The sequence below is a fragment of the Phyllobates terribilis genome, unplaced genomic scaffold (assembly GCF_046119375.1).
Source record: "Phyllobates terribilis strain yellow unplaced genomic scaffold, ASM4611937v1 Scaffold_1__5_contigs__length_1240528914, whole genome shotgun sequence".
Taxonomy (NCBI): Eukaryota; Metazoa; Chordata; class Amphibia; order Anura; family Dendrobatidae; genus Phyllobates; species Phyllobates terribilis.
The window spans coordinates 370,990,130-371,010,609 of record NW_027362761.1 but is presented as its reverse complement, the minus strand read 5'-3'; the positions used below and the strand labels follow the sequence as shown (position 1 = coordinate 371,010,609).

At 41.0% G+C, this 20,480-nt stretch overlaps 1 protein-coding gene across 2 annotated transcripts in view; it reads right to left on the bottom strand.

Annotated features, from left to right (window-relative positions):
- WSCD2 (WSC domain containing 2) overlaps window positions 1–20,480 on the bottom strand; it is a 627,547-nt gene that overhangs the window by 85,808 nt on the left and 521,259 nt on the right. For both annotated transcript variants that reach the window (XM_073676363.1, XM_073676364.1), the window contains exons 8-9: window positions 16,210–16,374; window positions 12,308–12,508 (exon numbers count right to left, since the gene is read on the bottom strand). In XM_073676363.1, the coding sequence (XP_073532464.1) occupies window positions 12,308–12,508; window positions 16,210–16,374 (366 nt within the window). The remainder of the gene's footprint in view (window positions 1–12,307; window positions 12,509–16,209; window positions 16,375–20,480) is intronic.

The following is a 20,480-nucleotide window of genomic DNA, read 5'->3' as shown; positions in this document are numbered from 1 at the left end:
GATGAAGAGGCTGCGGATGCACAAGATGGGGCAGACGGTGGTTGGCCCAGCCGGCTAGGCCGGATTGTAGCACAGTGAGCTTCCCACTGCAACTTATGCTTCATATCCATGTGACGGTACATGCATGAAGTACTCAAACTATGGATTTTTTGGCCTCTACTTAGCTTTTGCTGACAAATATTACAGATAACACGAGTTGGGTCATCCTTATCGATCTGAATAAATGCCCAGGCTATGCAAGGCTTAGAGCCCATGTGACCTGAAGAGCCACTACGACTTGTGGTCAGAGGCAGAGTTGTGGTTGAGGATGCAGTTGTTGATGTGCTTCCAGTACTCCGTCTCTGTTCAGGAAGGCGCAACCTAACCTCGTCGTCAATAGCATCTGTGATGCCCCGCTGCGCTTGGTATCACAGATCCTAGAAGAGTGCATTGATGGAATCCTCCACAAGAGGCCCCCATAAACATTCACACATCTCCACCTTCCACCTCAGACCAGCAGAGGGAGCCCGTTAGGGATATAAATAGGGAAGGTGGAGCTAGGCAGTTCAGTTCCTCTGAAGAGTTCCTGCAGTAGAGAAGCCTAAGAGGTCAGTCTGCAGTGGAGCTCAGTCTAGTCTAGAGAACGCAGTTAATAGTTCAGCAGTGGAGCACGAGGCTCCTGCTTGCTAGATTCAGGGAGCCCAGATAGAGCTTAAGGTGTGCCGGTGCCGTAAGATCAGTGAAGCGCGGCAAGCTGCCGTTAGTGTGTATAGCCTAGTGAGGGCCCGAGTAGGCCGAAGGCGAGTGGCGAGTTAGTACATAAGGGGCAGAGGAGCTTAACCAGCTCACCCCGAAGCATTTACCGGACACAGGATCCGAGCTTACCGGTATCTCTATGACCCAGTAAGGCATAACCGGAATCCCTGGAGAACTACAAGTCCCAGGATCGCTAAGGTGCTGATATGTAACAGACCCAGGAGACGCTTAGGCCCCGCATACTGGGAGCGTGAACTCCAAGAGAAGGCCCTACCACAAGGTCAGCCAGCGCAGGACAGAGACAAAGTTAGGCCTAGCTCCAGGCAGGTCAGAAACTTACTACGCAGAGGCAAGAAACAGGAGGCCCTACACCCGCTCATTGGGGAGGATCCTGATATGCACCCTTCACCATACAGTGCTCCGGGATGTGCCTGAATTTCCACCAGTAAAAGGTACTGAAGTGACTACCGTGTCCGTTCCTGTTCTTGCTCTGACCCAGCTGGGTCTCGCCTGTCCTGCATTCCCCCTGCATACGCTGCCCTGAGACCTAGGTCCACCTGTGGGGAGCTATACCATCGAGCTGCCTTATCACCGGCCTCAGTGGACTGCTGCAGCGCTGGTGCTTGTCACCAGATACCATAGATGGCGTCATGAACTATTATAAAATTAACAATTATCCACCCTTTTAAAGAGAGACCCCAGGGTACGGGCCAGGGAGCCGACCACCGCGACATCCCCAAGGCCAGGCAAATGCCCGGGTACCGAGTCATCCCCATCCCCAGGGCTAGTCACATCCTCCTCCACCTCCTCTGCTGACCTCATCGACTGGCTGACTGTGGGTTGACAGTAAGTGGGATCTCCAACCTCGTCATCATCACCCTGTGTGTTATCACACCCGTCGTCCTCAGAGCCAACCTCTTCCTGCACTGACCGAAAAGTCAAGTTGTCGCTCCAATCAGGTATTTGAGTCTCATCATCGTCTTCATCATTGTCTCCACCAACAGGAGTTACAGTTTGGGAACAAGGGTCTACATTATGCTCAGAACCTTCTTCATCTGGTCCTGGATCCGACTTATAAAGATTCTGGGCATCAGATCAGATCATTTCCTCATCTGGATTAACAGAAGCTCTGGAGCAGACCTCCGTTTCCCAGGCTATAGTATGAGTAAACAGCTGTGCAGACTCAACCATCTGTGCTACCCCATACTCAGACGGGCAGCTGGAGACTTGGGAGCTGTGAGGAAGCAAGTGCGATTGGGGTGACACCTCTGAGGACTGGAGTATTTGTGATGTTGAAATTGAGGTGATGGAGAGCCCACTTGAAGGAGCACTTGATATCCGTTGAAGCACCTGCTGTTTTTGTGCCTCATTTAGAATTTGTAGCGATGGGCGTGTCCGTAAGAATGGGATCGTATCACATTGTCCACGAAAAGAAGTCGACATCTTAGTTTGGCTGGAAGATGGTCTTTCTTCTGCAGATGTTACTCCCCCCCCACCGTGGGGGGCTCGACCCACCGGCGGACAGGCACCAGTATTGGGATAGGGGGGCTGGCCGTCAGGGTCCACCGCGGCTCTGGCACAAACCCGGCGACACAGAGGTGGCACGGGCAGGAACGGACTGGCCGTGTCGGCTTCTCACTTTTTGGATTTTAGAAGGGCATGACATGCCTATATCTGTGTCTCCCCCTCCTTTTACTCCTCCACCTCTTTTCTTTTCGCATGACTATATGTACTTGTCACTTTTCCATGTGTTAATTTTGTCTTCTGAGCAGTTTGTCAGCTTTTGGACACCTTTGAAGGTGTTTTCTATGTGTTTCTATGTGTTTTTGTTTGCCTGCCATTGGTTTTAACGGTGTTCGAAGGTGTTCGACGAACAGTTCGACGAACAGTTCGGCGAACACACGGGTGTTCGACGAACCGAACCAAACTCGAACACTACGGGGGTGGCTCAACACTAGTCTCCATAATAAAAGTTTGAGAAGCTTTAGTTTAGTGGGTTGGGCCTTTGATAAGGAGTTGGGTAATAGTCTGTCCGGCCTCCATTTGTAGACAGTTACATTTGTAGTTAAAGTCAGAAGTAAAATTTTAAGATTTTCTTCCTGAAAACTCAGACGATTTTTATCCGTATTCTCATGATTGGGCCTTCTATATGGCATCTGTATTTATAAGTCAACATTTTAAATGTACATGATCAAACAGAGTTTCCTAGGATAATAATGGCACTATAGCCATAAAAATTGGATGCTATATGGATGATGCACATGGGATCGGATTTTTTTTTGTTCACCCATAGACTTGTATAAATGAGTCTCATCCAAAATACAGAAGAGATTAGTGTGAACAGATGTTATCGGAGCAGGCCCATTGAAACACATTGGTCAGTGTGCTGTCCGATTTTTACTTGGACAGAACACATCTGTGCAATACACTTGTCTGAACAAACCTTTAAAGAGGATACTAACATATGAGGCGTTGATATTTTTTATATTTTTATTTAGCGTTTTATGTATTCTTCTTTAGGCTTTACAAATCAAACAGGTACACAGAACTTCAGAAATGAAAAACAGGTTAAGTGGGGTAAACAGGTAAAGTGGTGTCACATATATATCTAGTTCATTTGTCTGATAAGTCTTCTCCATGCTTATTCTGTATTAGACTATAGCTGTGATTAGGATGTAACGCATTTATTAAGTATTCTCATAAATAAGGGTTTGTGTACATACACAAAAAGCTACACTGTTAAGGGGATGGTTGTAAACAACTTTATTTATAATGGAAAGCAACCGAACCCGGGGTCCGCAATGCAGCCTGGTGGACTGCGGCCGAACACCTTCCGGGTGAGAAGGTAAAACAACCAACTTAAATGACAATCCCTTCCGTGTTACAGCACAACGGAACGGGAATAGGGATTCACACTATCTCCGTTAACAGCACGAGAGATGTGCGATAAATAATATATCTATAGTCCTGTTGCAGCACAGGGACTACACAGTTGGTGCTAGGATACAAGTGTGACTCACGCCGGCGAATACGTGCTCCCAGCCGGCGTGCTACCGGACTGAGGAGGATCCCTCCACGTGGCTTACAGGTGGTACCAGGAATAGGGTGTCTGCAGACTGCTCGGGGTGTATGGCGACCCCTTTGTCAGAGCCAGGCTGTCAGATGAAGCTACCTAACTATTTCATTTAAGCCTGCCTATTTCCACTAAACCTGCCTGCCAGAAACTAAAGCACACGTGGAGCCCAAGAGACCAAGCGTCCACACAACACCATCACAGCTCAATGATCAGAGCGCGCCGCCATGTTTGTGGGCAGGCTTTTTAAAGATTAAGCCCTGCCCACCATCGCACCATTAGTGACGTCACCCGCGACCAATCAGGCGGTGCCAGGTCACCGGATCAGCTGACTCCCAAACCACCAATCACGGTCCGACATGTCACGGGCATGCTCAGTACAGAGAATCCTGGACTTAGGCTTTAACAGCCCTGTCTCCCTCCACAACCTATCCTTCATGTTGCTAGGAACGAAGACCCAAGAGACAACCTGTACATCTCGTGCACCAGCTAGGCTTTGGGACAGATGACAGTGCAGAGCAGCATCAGCTCTGGCTGCATCAGAATGGGAGACCACAGAGTCCACTGATGGCTCTGAACCCATTTCAAATCCAGCAAACACCTGATCCCTAGCATACACTTTTCGAAGTTTTACTTCTTCATCTTATCTTCCAGCACATGGTCAAAGCTGCTGAGCAGAGAAGTACATGAAAACGTTCAGTGCATAGATGTTCTTTTTTTAATAACATAATGAAATTATATACTTATGTTCCAAGACAAAATGTTATTTTCACCTTGCATTGACATCACTAGTCATCCCGTGTCTGAATATGCAGTTGTATAGCTGGTGTTTTCGGTGAAACATTAAATAAATTGGCAATAATAATAATATTTCATATTTCATTAAGCAAGATAACAGGTAAAATGGCAATTTTAAAAATATAACACCTGTAACAAAAAGGTAATCTATTTAGAATTGAAAATTAATATCGGGCCACTTAAGGGAACATAAATAACACCAAATAAATGAGTCTAGATTATGTGCTGTGGTGAATGACAAGTGAAGAATGAATTATAATGGCAGGTGTAAAACACAATGGAGTTTACAAGTAATTTTGAATGCAAAATGACTCTAATTTTCCAGTTAATATCATCACTAAATCAGAGTTATATTAAAGTGTATCAAAATACACTAATTCAGTATTGATGTTATTATTTTTTTTCCAAGCAAAAATAATAATAAATCAGGATTCCCTTGTCAGTTGAGGTATGAGAACTGAGATGACAGACTAAAATAGTATGAAAGTGCAATTCGCTGCAAGAACAGTGTGCTTCAATAGAGCTCCTCCATGTCCGCTGATGTTATTCCCACATTGAAAAGACAGCTCCTGGGCTCTCCACACAATGTTAATCAGTTGCATTCACAGATAATGCTCTGCCTTTAATACAAGGCCCTTTCTGTAGGAAAAGAGACAGGTTTGTATCCACCAATGATGTGCCCTTTATGCTGGCAGAAGAATCAGTTATAGTTTGGTTGGAAAAAAAGAAAAAATGTCCAAATGCTTTAATCAGAAATATTGTTACCTTTGGATTTTCTAAATGTTTGATGAACTAAGTGTTTACCATGAATATTCAGAAATTACCAATGAAAACAAGTTTGGAATGGGAAATAATACTTTATTGTGTTTGAGGTCATTCACTGCTGTTTCTGCAAATTTTTTAAATAATAAAATTTAAGGCAAAATGTGCTGTTTCATATCATTAACACAAGAATGCTCTTGATGACAACCATATATCAGCATGTGTAGCAGGGAGAAGGGCTCTAGCCATGGGTGAGGCACTCGTCTTCCTTTACACCTTGGTGCGCTACATGAAAGTGTGGGTCCTGGCTGGGTATGTGAACTTGTGCTGAAAGGGCATCATGCCTGTGCAGGCTACGTGTAGGTGGTGTGGGCAGGCCAGAACCAAGGTTCCACAGTTCAATAAAGGAGACCATTGTTCAAACACAGAGTCTATACTGAACGGTAACTTGGTAAGGGTTATTTGCAAGGGGTAGCAGATAGAAAGTCTTATGGATGTTTCCTTTGCAATACAAATCATTTTCACTAAACAGTATCCTACCTGCTAGGCGTTAGTCTGTGGATGGATTCAAAAAAAGTCCAGGACCTTCTGTGGTTTCCCATTTCAGTCCAGCCAGGGCTGATGCTGCTCAGCATCATCATCAGCCCCAGCACCTAGGTGGTCCACAAGACATACAGATTGTCTCCCATGTATTGGTACCTAGCAATGTTAAGCATGGGTTGCAGAGGGAGACAGGGCATTTGGAGTCTAAGTCCAGGATTCGCCGCACTGAGCATGCCCGTGACCTGGCAGATCGTGATTGGTGGTTTGGCACCCACCTGACTCGGTGACCTGGCACCGCCTGATTGGTCCACGGGTGGCGTCACCAATGGCGCGTCGGTGGGCAGGGCTTAGTCTTTAAAAGGCCCACCCACAAACATGGCGGCGCGCTCTGATCATTGAGCAGTGATGCGATTGTGTGGATGACTGTGCTCCACGAGTAGTTTCTGTCAGGCAGGCTAGTTCCATAGAGGCAGGTAGTTTCGTCTAGCAGTCTGGCTCTGCCAAAGGGGTCGCCTAACACCCCGAGCAGCCTGCAGACGTCCTATCCACGGCTATCACCTGTCAGCCACGTGGAGTAGTACCCTTCAGTCTGGTAGCACGCCGGCTGGAGGCACGTGTACCCATCGACATAGTCACACACGCATCCTAGCGCCGCCACTGTAGTCCCTGTGCTGTAACAGGACTACAGATAGCAGCACGAGAGATAGGCGGAGAAAAACTAACAGTGCGATTTGCTATACCCGTTCCAGGGTGCAGAAACACGGAAGGGTTTTACATTTAAGTTGGTTGCTTTCCTTTCCACCCAGAAAGTGTTCGGCAGCACGGACCCCGCGGTCGGTTGCGTTCCATTATATTAAAGTTGTCTGCAACCCCCCTCCTAACACTTCCTCTGTAGTCTACTCCACGGCAGGTGAAGCACACTGTTTCGCTCTACTTCGTTACAACCCAGCTATGCCAATGTCTTGATCAGCAAGTTTCTCTACTCGCTCAGACTATTTCTTCTACTACTAGCAAACCCTGGATATACTGTTGGGACCCCCACTAGTCCCACAAACTCAGTCCTGTTTAGGTCTATTACCTTCAGCATTTTGCAAGGTCAGGGTTCTTTGTGACTCATTGTTATATCTAAGGACCTCTTTCCAGAATGCCACAGTCTAGTCTGTTACTTCAGGATCTCACTATCCCTTTCCTCAAGTCTCCTTTCTTTTTGTGGATCACCCTAACAGCAGCACTGCTCTCTTCACTCTCCAAATCCTACCTCACTATATACAGGAAGCAGTCCTTTCCCTAACACAAAGCCCTTCCCACTATGGGCTAGTCCCAAACATTAACTCTATCTTATCCTAATGTCACTATCTAAACTACAGTCAAGTATCTTATATTATCTATCTTATACTGTACATTACTTATAACACTATAAATGACTGCATGACAATACATTACAACGCAATATTTACAAAAGATGCACAACATAATACACAACGCGATAGGTGTCTTCAGGGGCAGGAACGTGACAACACTGTCCACCATCCTTACACATGATCCATTTTATTCTACAATGACCATTAAATCCTCGCATATGACTTCCAATTTGTCCTCAGTCATCCATGCTCCTCCGTTCATAGATGCTTGCTTAGAGCTGGCATGCTTTTGTACAGAGCACAATTTGCAACCTTTCCAGTGCCTTACATCAACATCTGTACTTTATAGCATCTGACTTAAAATTTCAAATGAGCTAAATAATTGAAGCTTCTGATAAATATATTCTAAGCTATTGTCTACAGACAGTCAATTTTATAATTAGAATGTAGTTTCTGGACTATGCTCTTCTATAAAGCAAGTTAGTGGTGACCCAGGAAGAAACAGAACAACGCTCTTTTTTTAGTCTGGAATTATTTGTACAGTGTTTCCATAATTTTTCCACTGTGATTAAAGTGATGATTAAAGCACCACTCCAGTGTTTTTTTTAATTTATCATGGGAGTGGTACTACTAATCTAAGATTCCTGCCTCTAGTATTATACTTAAATGCCGCCGTCTTCCTCTGTTCTTATTGCCCCCCTGTCGGTCTTCTTCAGTTTAAGGCCTACAGGATTGCTCCAGTGCTTGCTGGGCGAACTGGAAGTTACAACTCAATGTAAGTCTATGAGAACAAGAATGAGGCTCTCATAGACGTACACTGAGAGCTTGTGACTGTTACCTCTGACTTCTGGTCAGTCAAAGTGGGGGTCAGGAGATGACGGCACAGAAACTAGCAGCACGAGAAACAGCTGAAGACAGTGGCTGGTGAGTAAATTACTAAGGTTAAGGGATTTACATCTGTTGTACCACTTAAGTGCTGAAAAAATGCTGAAGTGGTGCTTTAATTCAAGGAGTATAACAAATAATTGCATCTATGGTTTAAAGCAATTTTTACAGGCTTGAAAGTCATTGGACCAACTAACAACCATATATATTAGGATTATTGTTAAGACTGTACACTGGGTACAAATCTTTTGCTGTCAGTGACTGAAGTCTAGAATGCATGGACCTCACCAAAGATTGAGTTTACTCTTTTGAGATGCTATGACAGGTTATAACATCAAGTAGCAACTGAAGATGGCTACATGTTCTGCTTTTAATTCTGTTTGAAAAGTGTGAGGCCATGTGACTGGCCGTGGCCATTTAAGAATATTCAATTACTATGTCTTAAAAAGCTATAGAGTTGCTTTTGTGGCCATGCTCATATTCCATTCATACAGTGAGAAGTACCATCCTAACAGTTTTACAGCATCTGCCTGAATTTGAGCAGAATGTATAGCTCTATGCACTTCAGAATAAATTGTGCTACGACTATTCAGTCACATTATTAGTGAACACCAGTGACTCAGTCTCTTCAACAGCCATACATGCCCATGCCATAACACTGCCTCCACCACATATACATGATTTTTTGATTGTAGACTTTCAAAATGATAATCCAACCTCCTTGACCAAAGAAATAATACTGTGATCATATACAGTGCCTACAAGTAGTATTCAACCCCCTGCAGATTTAGCTGGTTTGATAAGATGCAAATAAGTTAGAGCCTTCAAACTGCAAACGAGAGTAGGTTTTATGAACAGAAGCATAAATCTTACAAACCAAAAATTTATGTTGCTCAGTTGAATTTTATTAAATTTTAAACATAAAAGTGTGGGTCAATTATTATACAACCCCTATGTTTAATATTTTGTGGAATAACTCTTTTTTGCAATTACAGCTAATAATCGTCTTTTATAAGACCTGATCAGGCCGGCATTGGTCTGTGGAGTTATCTTGGCCCACTCCTCCATGCAGATCTTCTCCAAGTTATCTAGGTTCTTTGGGTGTCTCATGTGGACTTTATTCTTGAGCTCCTTCCCCAAGTTTTCAATTGGGTTAAGGTCAGGAGACTGACTAGGCCACTCCAACACCTTGACTTTTTCCCTCTTGAACCAGGCCTTGGTTTTCTTGGCTGTGTGCTTTGGGTCGTTGTCTTGTTGGAAGATGAAATTACGACCCATCTTAAGATCCTTGATGGAGGAGCGGAGGTTCTTGGCCAAAATCTCCAGGTAGGCCGTGCTATCCATCTTCCCATGGATGCGGACCAGATGGCCAGGCCCCTTGGCAGAGAAACAGCCCCACAGCATGATGCTGCCACCACCATGCTTGAATGTAGGGATGGTATTCTTGGGGTCGTATGCAGTGCCATCCAGTCTCCAAACATCACGTGTGTGGTTGGCACCAAAGATCTCGATCTTGGTCTCATCAGACCATAGAACCTTGAACCAGTCTGTCTCAGAGTCCTCCAAGTGATCATGAGCAAACTGTAGACGAGCCTTGACATGACGCTTTGAAAGTAAAGGTACCTTACGGGCTCGTCTGGAACGGAGACCATTGCGGTGGAGTATGTTACTTATGGTATTGACTGAAACCAATGTCCCCACTGCCATGAGATCTTCCCGGAGCTCCGTCCTTGTTGTCCTTGGGTTAGCCTTGACTCTTCGGACAAGCCTGGCCTCGGCACGGGAGGACACTTTCAAAGGCTGTCCTGGCCGTGGAAGGCTAACAGTAGTTCCATAAGCCTTCCACTTACGGATGATGCTCCCAACAGTGGAGACAGGTAGGCCCAACTCCTTGGAAAGGGTTTTGTACCCCTTGCCAGCCTTGTGACCCTCCACGATCTTGGCTCTGATGGCCTTGGAATGCTCCTTTGTCTTTCCCATGTTGACCATGTCTGAGTGCTGTTCACAAGTTTGGGGAGGGTCTTAAATAGTCAGAAAAGGCTGGCAAAAGAGATCTTTAATCCACACATGTGAAGCTCATTATTCTTGGTGCCTGAACTACTTCTTAATACTTTAGGGGGACCAAACAGAATTCTTGTGGTTTGAGGGGTTGAATAATAAATGACACTCTGAATTAACTTTTAACGTTTTAAAAAAAAAAAAAAAAAAAAAAAATTTGCTGCAGTGCATTTCCCACTTCCAGGCTGATCTACAGGACAAATGTCACAATGCCAAGTTAATTCCGCATGTGTCAACCAGCTAAATCTGCAGGGGGTTGAATACTACTTGTAGGCACTGTATTTGTGTCATTATCATGCTGAGATCACCAGTGCACTCCTTTTTAAGACTGTACTGAATGGTGAGTTGGATGTTCCTGAAGTTTCTGCGATCTCCCTGAAAGTTATTTTTCTTTCAGCCAATTGATGGCCTCTTGACTTGCACTGACGTTTCTTTGGACAACATATTGAGAGTTTCCATGAACAATGACCAAATGAAAATTCAACACTTGGGAGCATCTCTCGACCCTCAATCTACTTAATTTCTCATGAAATATTTATGTAATAGGCCATACATAGCTATGAAACAGCTTATCAGTCAATTATCTAATTACTTTGTTAAATCTGTAAATTACATATTTTGTGTGAGTTTAGGAGTCTCTGGGAATGATTTTATGCATCTTCTGGAGTTTTTTTTTTTACATTATGCTGTCTAAAGAAAGTGCCTGGACTTTTCTTGAAACTATCCGCTGTTAAAGCCAATTCCAAATAAAGACTTATCCACAACTTCACAGCTCTTACAGCACTGAATCCTTGTGCATTCAACAGTTTAACTCTTTTTCCTACAGTTATAGCTAATGACCTTTACTTATTTTTGTTGTGTTTCCTTTATAATAAAAGTTTTTCACTAATCCATGATGATCTATTGTCTTCATTTAGTTAGAGAGCTGTTAATGTCAGAAGAAAGGATCCATTGATGTCCAGCAAACAATGTTGCATTTACAATATCTACATTTATCTAACTGTATTTAAAACTACTGTATGAAAATTTGATTGTTGGATTGCAAATAACTGTGCACATAGGAAATATTTATTTTTAAGTTTGCATCATAATATATTAGTGACTATTAGCATAATGAATACATAGAGAAGAATGAACATCTACCCACCCAGCTGCCCATGACACTGGTTTTCTATCAATAAGAGACTGAAAGAGCGGAAGAGAGTGGCTACCAAAGCTTCTCTCTTTTAAAAGGATCCGACATGTCTGTATATTACATGGATAGACCACTGACTTCAATGCCATACAGAATAGTATTGAATGCTTGCTGTCAGATTTTGTGACAGATTATAACTGACTGCTAGGAGTCCAGGTATGCCTGTGGCAATGTTTTTGTGGGGGGTCTCCCTACTTCCCTTGACATTATTATTAATATATATTAGTTACAGTAGAGCGGAATTACAAAGCTATCACCTAATTTACCAATTTTATTCCTTTCCCCCTCAAGCAAATTTTCAAAACAGTGGGTGGAGCTTAGCAGAAAAGCGTTCCATCATATTTACCATAATTAGCAACAGAAATAAGTTTAGATTATAGTGAAAATCTACACCAGTAGTGGTCCAGATCAGATTTTCTGGTACACGCACAGAAAACAATGCACAAAAGTCATAAAAGGGAACCAGTCATGTCAAAAAACGCTATTAACCTGCAGATATGGGGTTAATCTTCAGGTTTACAGCGCTCTGAGAACATGGTTGTCAGTCAGTGCTGGGTGGTTTTAGCTGCAGATCACTACGCACTGAGCGGTCACCGAATCCACACCAGCCCACCCCTATGACTGAAAGCCCGAGGCTGCAAGGAGGTATAAAGTTCATTTCCTTCTGGGGCCGGGCAACTTCAGAATGTTATTTACCTGCAGATTAACCCCATATCTGCAAGTTCATAGCATTTTTTTACATGACAGGTTCCCTTTAAGAGACATAGATTTCTTAATATCTGATCTGAAAATTCTGCATGCAGCTTTACTTTTCCCACAAGTCATATCAGAAGAATATCATGCTAATTTATATCTTGAATGCAACTTTCAGCCTTCATAGAAAGAATAAACCATTACCTTTTCCTTTCCAATGAGCCTGTGATGCAAACCCAATATGTCCACCATATTTCCTGTTGAATTCTGCCATTAATGCTTTGTATGGATTCCGAATAAGCAAAACAGCAGCATCAAAAGCTTCAATCTCCTTCCTTCCACTTTCATGAGTCTTTATGCAAACTGTGCGCCCATTTCTCCAGTGGTCTCTCTCCCCTTTAAAGCCTGCACAACATACATTCCATATAAGCTCTTGCCAAAAATGTGGTCCAATTGCATAAATGAATGCCTTACAAGAGGCACTGAAATCATAGAAGACAATATCATATTACGGTAATCACTTACTTGACATGTTATGGCAGTCAAGTAAGTGATTAAATGTTTGTTTGCTTTCCAAATTTAGAATACAATCATCTGTGTTATCCAGACCACTACATAATTATTGTTGTAACTATTTTATAATTGATATACAGTATATAATTTTTCTGAAAATTTTTTTTTGTATTAGTGAGAAATAACAAAATATTATTTGAGTACATAAAAAATTAAAATGACTGAGGCTTTAAACTTAGTTCACATCTATATAAAACCTTTCATAGCTATTCATTTTTAATATATCAAAATGTATAAATCTTCCTAGCACCCAATCACATCTAACTCTGAAGTTATTTATTTAGCCGCAACTTCTTTATATAAAAATAACCCATTTACACCATCATGCTCCATGTAGCTCTTTATGTAGTTTTTTACTATTTAGAAGAGCATACATAGATTTGGTCTGGTTATGAGTTTGTATTTGTATTATTAATAATCTATTTGTGGATAGTCCCTACTTTATATGTTTGGTTCTACAAGAATTTCTTTATTGACCGCCACAAGTCATCTCGCCGCAATGAATCCTGGTGATATGCAATACTGTACTATTTTGAGATGCATATACTCCTTTGAAATAATTAGGAAATGATGATAATAAGGAGGACTTTTTTTCAGAACCAAGGACAGGGAAAAACCTAACAAACTTTTGAAGCTTAATTATCAGAAGAGTTGCACTGTATTTTATACATACTTTGTATATTCACCTAGTATTTTAATTAAAGAAGCACTCCCAACAACTTTTTTTATCCTCTTAGTAGATTGCAATCATCATATTATATTGCACTGTGTACTTACAATTGCTCATTTTCCCTTCTACCCAGTTAATTCTTCTCTTTTACATTAGGTCTATGACATCATGTGATTAAAAACAACTAGCTGAATCATGACAGGGGAAACGAGCAGAGCAGCTGGGTCAGGAGTTGAAGAGACCATAGAGCTGGGCTGTCAGGGACTTTGCAGTGATGTAGAATTGTAGTTTTAATGATGATTCATGCAGGGAAAAGAGACTTCCTGTTTCTTCATAGAGATTCTCGTTTGGCTTTTATCCTAAGTCATATGGCAAGGCTCGTTAAAGGGTCTAGCTATTGACTTTTAGGATTGCTACTTCCAATAGGCGGCAGTAAAGTTCTAGTCCTCTTCCTCTCTGAAGAGGCAATTTGCATACATAGAGCTTAGAAGGATTCAGCTAATCTGTTTTTAATCATGTGATGTCATAGTCCTTCTGGAAAAGAGAAGATTTAGCTGAGTAGAAGGGAAAAATTTGCAATTGTAAGTACACAGTGCTATAAATATGATGATTGCAATATATAAAGAGGATAAAAACTTTAATGGAAGTGCTTCTTTAAATGTAGTTCTACATTTCTTATCATTAAACATTATCATTAAAAAACATGTTCTTCTTTGTCCGGGCAGAGTTTGACTATATTTTGTTTGATAAGTCTTGTATCATTGTTTGCAAGGGGAGCAAGCAATTGCACTTATTGTATTTACTTTTCAAGCTCATTTTCTACATATCCATTTAAGCTAGAAATGAAATTGTTTGTGCTGACAGATTCCAATTCTCCATCAATGACCCAAAGTCCTTACTGAGACAGAGAGGAGAACTATGAGCAAATAAACAAACAATCTTTAAGCAAATGATTCCGGCTAGGGGAAACATAAGATGTAAGTAGCTGTATTACATCAATTATGGATGTATAATTTGTTTTTCTGAGTTATGCTAGGCAGCAGAGTTGCATGGTGGCTAATCTAATAGTTGCCTGGATACATTGTTGCTTAGTCAAATGAGCAAAAAACAGCCCAGAATACACATTGAACGCTGCTTGACATTTGTAAATTACAAGAAATAGTTCTAATCATAATCTCATTGTGAGATAGGGAGAATGATGAAAGCACTTTCAATGAATAGGTCTAATCAAGACTGAAGATTCCTTTGAAGATTGCAGGTAAATATCTTTAAGTAGAACAAGTTCTGCGTATTCTTCTGCTTGATTACAAATGGGATCATATGAGTTCAGTACTGCCTGACCCAGCTTGTCCTTTTCCATCAAGTAAACAAATGCTAAAGTTTATTTTCTTCAAGCATGGTTTATTTGAGTCAGAAATACAGATCATCTACAATCAGATTAGTTTTAGACAAAAAAATAGCCTGTATTAGTAGAGATTTTATAGGGTAAGTAACGAATAACTGATCATTTATATGTTACATTCATACATTATATTTGGACATAAACTTTTGGGTCAAAGTGTCATAATTGAAGACCATTTTACAGTTCAAATATAAAAATTTCCCAGTAATGTTTCACATTTCGATGAAAATTGTAATTTTGTTATCTTAGATGCATGCAGGAAAAAATACCAACATGGATTGTTTTTGGAGGAATATCTAGTTGATTCACCTTTTATTTAAAAGTCCTTTGCCAATACAGGGGTCTTCCTCCTGGACCAAATTAGGACCCTGTATTTACTGTGCCACTGCACATTCACTTTTTTCTATTGTAAGGCTACCTTATTCCTATTTGTCATTTTACTTGTTTGCTACTTTCAAAATTGAAAAATGCTTCTTAACAGGTTGGATAAAAGTTAAAAACTTTTTAACTTTTTAAAATACTTTTATAACATGACTAATTGTCAGTCATTGGCACTTTGAAAGCATACCGGTATATCTTAGCAAAATGAGTTGGTCAGGCCAAGGATAGATTTGGTGAGAATTGTATGTTTATAAATGGTGAGAATTGTAATTGCATTTAAAAAGTATTATAAATTGATTATAAATTTATATTCAGGTAATAAAAATAGTAAAAAAATATTTTAAGAGCCATGGATGGGGCTTAACTCAAGTGAATATAACCTTGCATACACCTTTTCAGATATTCTTCATATTCCATATTGTACTCTACATTTTCTTCTTGTATTTCTGTTTAGATAAGACAGCGGCAAGACCTCTGACCAAAGCTGTCAATCACTCAGGAGGTATCTGACCTATCTCCAGGTCCTTACAATGTAAACATTACTGACAGCACACTATTGGCCTATTTAGAACAAGTACATTATTAGTTCATATGTGCAGCTATCATTCTTTTATTTATTATGCATTAGTATCTTTATCAAGATTATTACTATCATTTTTAATTTTTTGTTAGACTACTGAACTAAATTTAAATATTTAACACAAATATAAAAATATATATAAATATAATTCGATATTAAATTATTATTAATATTACTGTATGGCACAGAATTAAGTTTAATTTCACCATCAGTTTGTTACCAGCAAATTAGGCATTTTTACAATGAAGAAAATGTACCTTTTATTTTTCATTTCATTACAAATAAAATAAGTTGATTATTTTCTCTGCTCTAGAAATCTTACAAATTAAGTTTGTGTGAACAGTCTGCTGATGCATTATTTACTGACTGGGTAGCTTTACAGTGCACAGATGCTGACCTTTCCGGAGCACTTACACTTAACAACACAGCTGGAAAGGCGGGAAGTTCCCATCGCAATCCTACAATCTGTTTAGGTACTTAAACTTTATGCTCCAACCCACCTTTATTATACAATGATCCGTCAAAGTAATAGCTTCCAGTATAGAATCCAGTAGCCAGTTCTATTAGATGTCGTGCCCAGGTGTTTCCTGCACCAGGAAAGCTTGCCAAGGCAATAAGTTGTTTAGCACGATTCAGTAAAAATCTCCTGTCCATACATCGGTTATCTAAAAAACATGATGAAGTGACAATACATTCTAGCTGATTAGATCTTTTTAAAATAAACATTGCATCAATAGGAAATTCAGCAGTTGTTATATCAATTTTAATTGAAAAATGTCTTTTTACAAATAAGTAAAGTAACATTCTCATTCTATTACACTAGTATATACCCATTATGAATGTTACAAGTATAGATAAAGTAATATCTGAAGTGATCTTATACATAATTAATGAATACAATGTAAATGCAATAAAGACTAAAGATTACATGAACTGATTGATGGCACTTATCAAGCCCCAATTGGTAACTAATTATCAATCGACCGTCATCTAATAGCCTGTTTAGATAGGCAGAATGTGCTTAGCAATCTGTAATAGATTGCTCAGGGCTCATAGGCTGCCATTGTTTCGGCAGCACGAGTTCTGTTTACTCAGCGCTGATGAGAAAAAACATCTTTTGTGCAGCACAAAAGATCATTTCACAGTAAAATGAGCATTTTGCTTATTCTTTAGGTGATTGGCTTCCTGTTTAGACTTTGAATGCACGTTTATGATTATCTTTCAGGGTAATGCACTTTCACAACCTTTGACGTATCTATGTCATGGTCGGGTAGGGGTTCCCGCAAGATCACCGCCAGGAGTTCAGCTTACGTGATAGCCAAGCCCTGGCTGTCACAGCCAGGAGTAGTGCACGCACCGCCCCAGCTGTTTAACCCCCCTAAATGCCATGATCAAAATTAATTGCTTCATTTGAGAGGCTAGGAGAGGGAGGGACGCAAGGGCCGGATCCATGTCATGGCATCCCAGGGTCGTCATGATGACCTCTGGGTCTGCCAGTGATGGTGGCCTGCTTAAGCCATGCCAGGAGCATGGTCTAGGAGGCTTCTGTCAGTGTTGCATTGACAATTACAGTATAATGCAATGCAATGCTGGTTAATTGTAGTGCATTATACCAGTGATCAGAGTAATGAAAGTTAAAGTCCCATAGAGGGACTAAGTAAAAAAGTAAAAAAAGTAAATATATATATATATATATTAAAAGCAAAAATCACAAAATAAATGTATAAAGTGAAAAATATTATACCAATAAATATGTATATTTATGTAAAAAAAGTACACATATTTGGTATTGCCGCATGTGGAATGACCCTATAACACTGTCACACTGACACAGTGAACACATTAAAAAAACTATGCTTTTTCATAATACCTCCGAACAAAAAGTGGAATAAAGCGTGATCAAAATGTGGAATGGAAATAAAAATGGTATAGCTGAAAACGTCATTTTGTCCTGCAAAAAACAAGCCAACTCCATTAGAAAAATAAAAAAGTTACAGCTCTCAGAATATAGCGATGCAAAAAACACTTCTTTTTTATATAAAATAGTTCTTATTGTGTAAAAGCGGCAAAACACAAAAAAATTATATAAATATGTCATCGCTGTAATCATACTGACCCGAAGAATAAAGCTGTCTTATCACTTTTACCATACGAGGAACAGCAAAAAACACACATATATTTCCTAAATTTCTGGTTTTTCTTCATTCTGCCTTCCAAAAATCAGAATAGAAAGCGATCAAAAAATGTTATTTGCTAGAAAATGGCATTAATGAAAACGACAACTCGTCTCGCACAAAACAAGCCCTCATATGACTCTGTCAGCAGAAATATAGAAAAATTGTAGATCTCAAAATAGGGAGATGCAAAAACTAGTTTTTGGAAAAAAAAGCATCTTTTAGTGTGTGATAGCAGCCAAACTTAAAAAAAATATAAATCTAGTATTGATGTAATAGTACCGATCCGAAGAATGTCTAATCACTTATACTGCATGACGAACTGCTCAAAAAAATAAATAAAAGCAATTCTTGACCTGCTGTGTATTTGTTCATTCTGTCTCCCAAAAATCACAGTAAGGCTCCATCACCAACCTCAGCGATGAGGATCTTGCCACTTATTTCCTAGAAAAAAATCAACCACATCCATCAGGACATCTTAGCCCAATCTCCTCAGTGCCTGGATCCCCTTCCCTGCCGCACTTTAAGCTCACTAGCCATCTTTGAGCCTGTTACAGAAGAAGAAGTTACCCAGCTCCTCACTTCTTCTCAGCCTACAACCTGCAACAGTGATCCCATTCCCTCACATCTCCTGCAGTCTCTCTCACCAGTGGTCACCACTCACCTGACTTTCTTTGGGTATCTTTCCCTCCTCATTTAAACATGCCATCATAACCCCTTTACTTAAAAGCCATCCCTGGACCAGAGCTGCACTGCGAGCTACAGACCTGTCTCTAACCTTCCTTTCATCTCTAAACTCCTGGAATGCTTGGTCCACTCCCATCTAATCAGCTCTCTCTCAGATAACTCTCTCCTCGACCCTCTACAATCTGGTTTCCGCTCCTTACACTCCACTGAAACTGCCCTCACTAAAGTCTCTAATGATCTACTAACAGCTAAATCCAAAGGTCACTGCTCCCTGCTGACTCTCCTGGATCTGTCTGCTGCATTTGACACTGTGGATCACCAGCTCCTCTTCACTATGTTCCGCTCTATAGGCCTCAAGGAAACCGCTCTCTCCTGGTTCTCCTCCTACCTCTCTGACCGCTCCTTCACTGTATCTTTTGCCGGCTCCTCTTCCTCTCCTCGTCCTCTTACTATCAGAGTTCCGCAGGGCTCCGTCCTAGGCCCCCTCCTCTTCTCTCTATACACTGCCCCTATCGGACAAACAATCAGCAGATTTCGGTTCCAGTATCATCTCTATGCTGACGACACCCAACTATACACCTCTTCACCTGACATCATTGTCTGTCTGCTGTCTCTAACATCATGTCCTCCCTCTATCTTAAACTGAATCTCTCCAAAACTGAACTTCTTCCCCTCTACTAACCCAACTCTACCTAACATCGAAATTACATTGGAGAGTTCAACCACTAACCTTTCCTTTACTCCCTATATCCGATCACTCACTCGCTCTTGTCACCTGCATCTTAAAATCATCTCCAGAATCCGACCTTTTCTCACCTTTGAAACTGCTAAAACTCTTACTGTCACTCTTATTCACTCTCGTCTGGACTACTGCAACTCTCTTCTAATCGGTCTCCCTCTTACCAAACTTTCTCCTCTCCAATCCATCTTGAATGCGGCAGCCAGGGTCGTATTTCTGTCCAGCCACTTCACCGATGCCTCCATCTTGTGCCAGTCATTACACTGGTTGCCCATTTGCTACAGGGTCCAATATAAACTCATCACTCTCACCCACAAAGCTCTCCACAGTTCTGCACCGCCTTATATCTCCTCTCTTATCTCTGTCTATCGCCCTACACATGCCCTCCATTCTACAAATGACCTAAGACTAATATCCCTCGTAATCTGAACCTCGCATTGTCTCCAAGACTTCTCTCGTGCTGCGCCAGTTCTCTGTATTGCACTACCCCAGACGATCCGACTGATCCCTAGCCCCCACGTCTTCAAGCGCGCTTTAAAAACCCATCACTTTAAACAAGCCTACCACCTTAACTACTCAGTAAACTAACTTTGCCCTGTTCTCTCCTTCTAAATATTATTCAGAATCAGTTCCCTACTATTCATCTGTCTCCACACCCTCCATGCACAAGATAACTGCACTCGATACTTGAGTATTGCACTTAAACATATGGACTAATGACCGGATCATGCAGCTTTATATGAAAATCCCTATTTATTATAATTGCCAGGCCTGAAATAACAAGCACTTTTCACCTATTGTGTGCCCCCCATTTCCTTGTAGAATGTAAGCTTGCGAGAAGGGACCTCACTCCTAATTTAACTGTTTAAACTGTCTTAAATTGTATTGAATTTATTGTCTGTACATGTCCCCACTTAATTGTAAAGTGCTGCGAAATATGTTGGCGCTATATAAATAAAAATTATTATTATTATTATATTATAAGGCTCTGATCACATTGATCCTGCATTCTGAGCTGAGCCTTTACATTGCGGTTTCCGTGTAAATCTCTGAAATATGTGATTCAGACATAACCCCCGGTAGAAGATTACCTATCATGAGGCAGATGGAGACATTGTAGATGCCGCCTGGCCTATGATCTGGTGGTGTCCGTCTTTTTAAGTGTGCATAA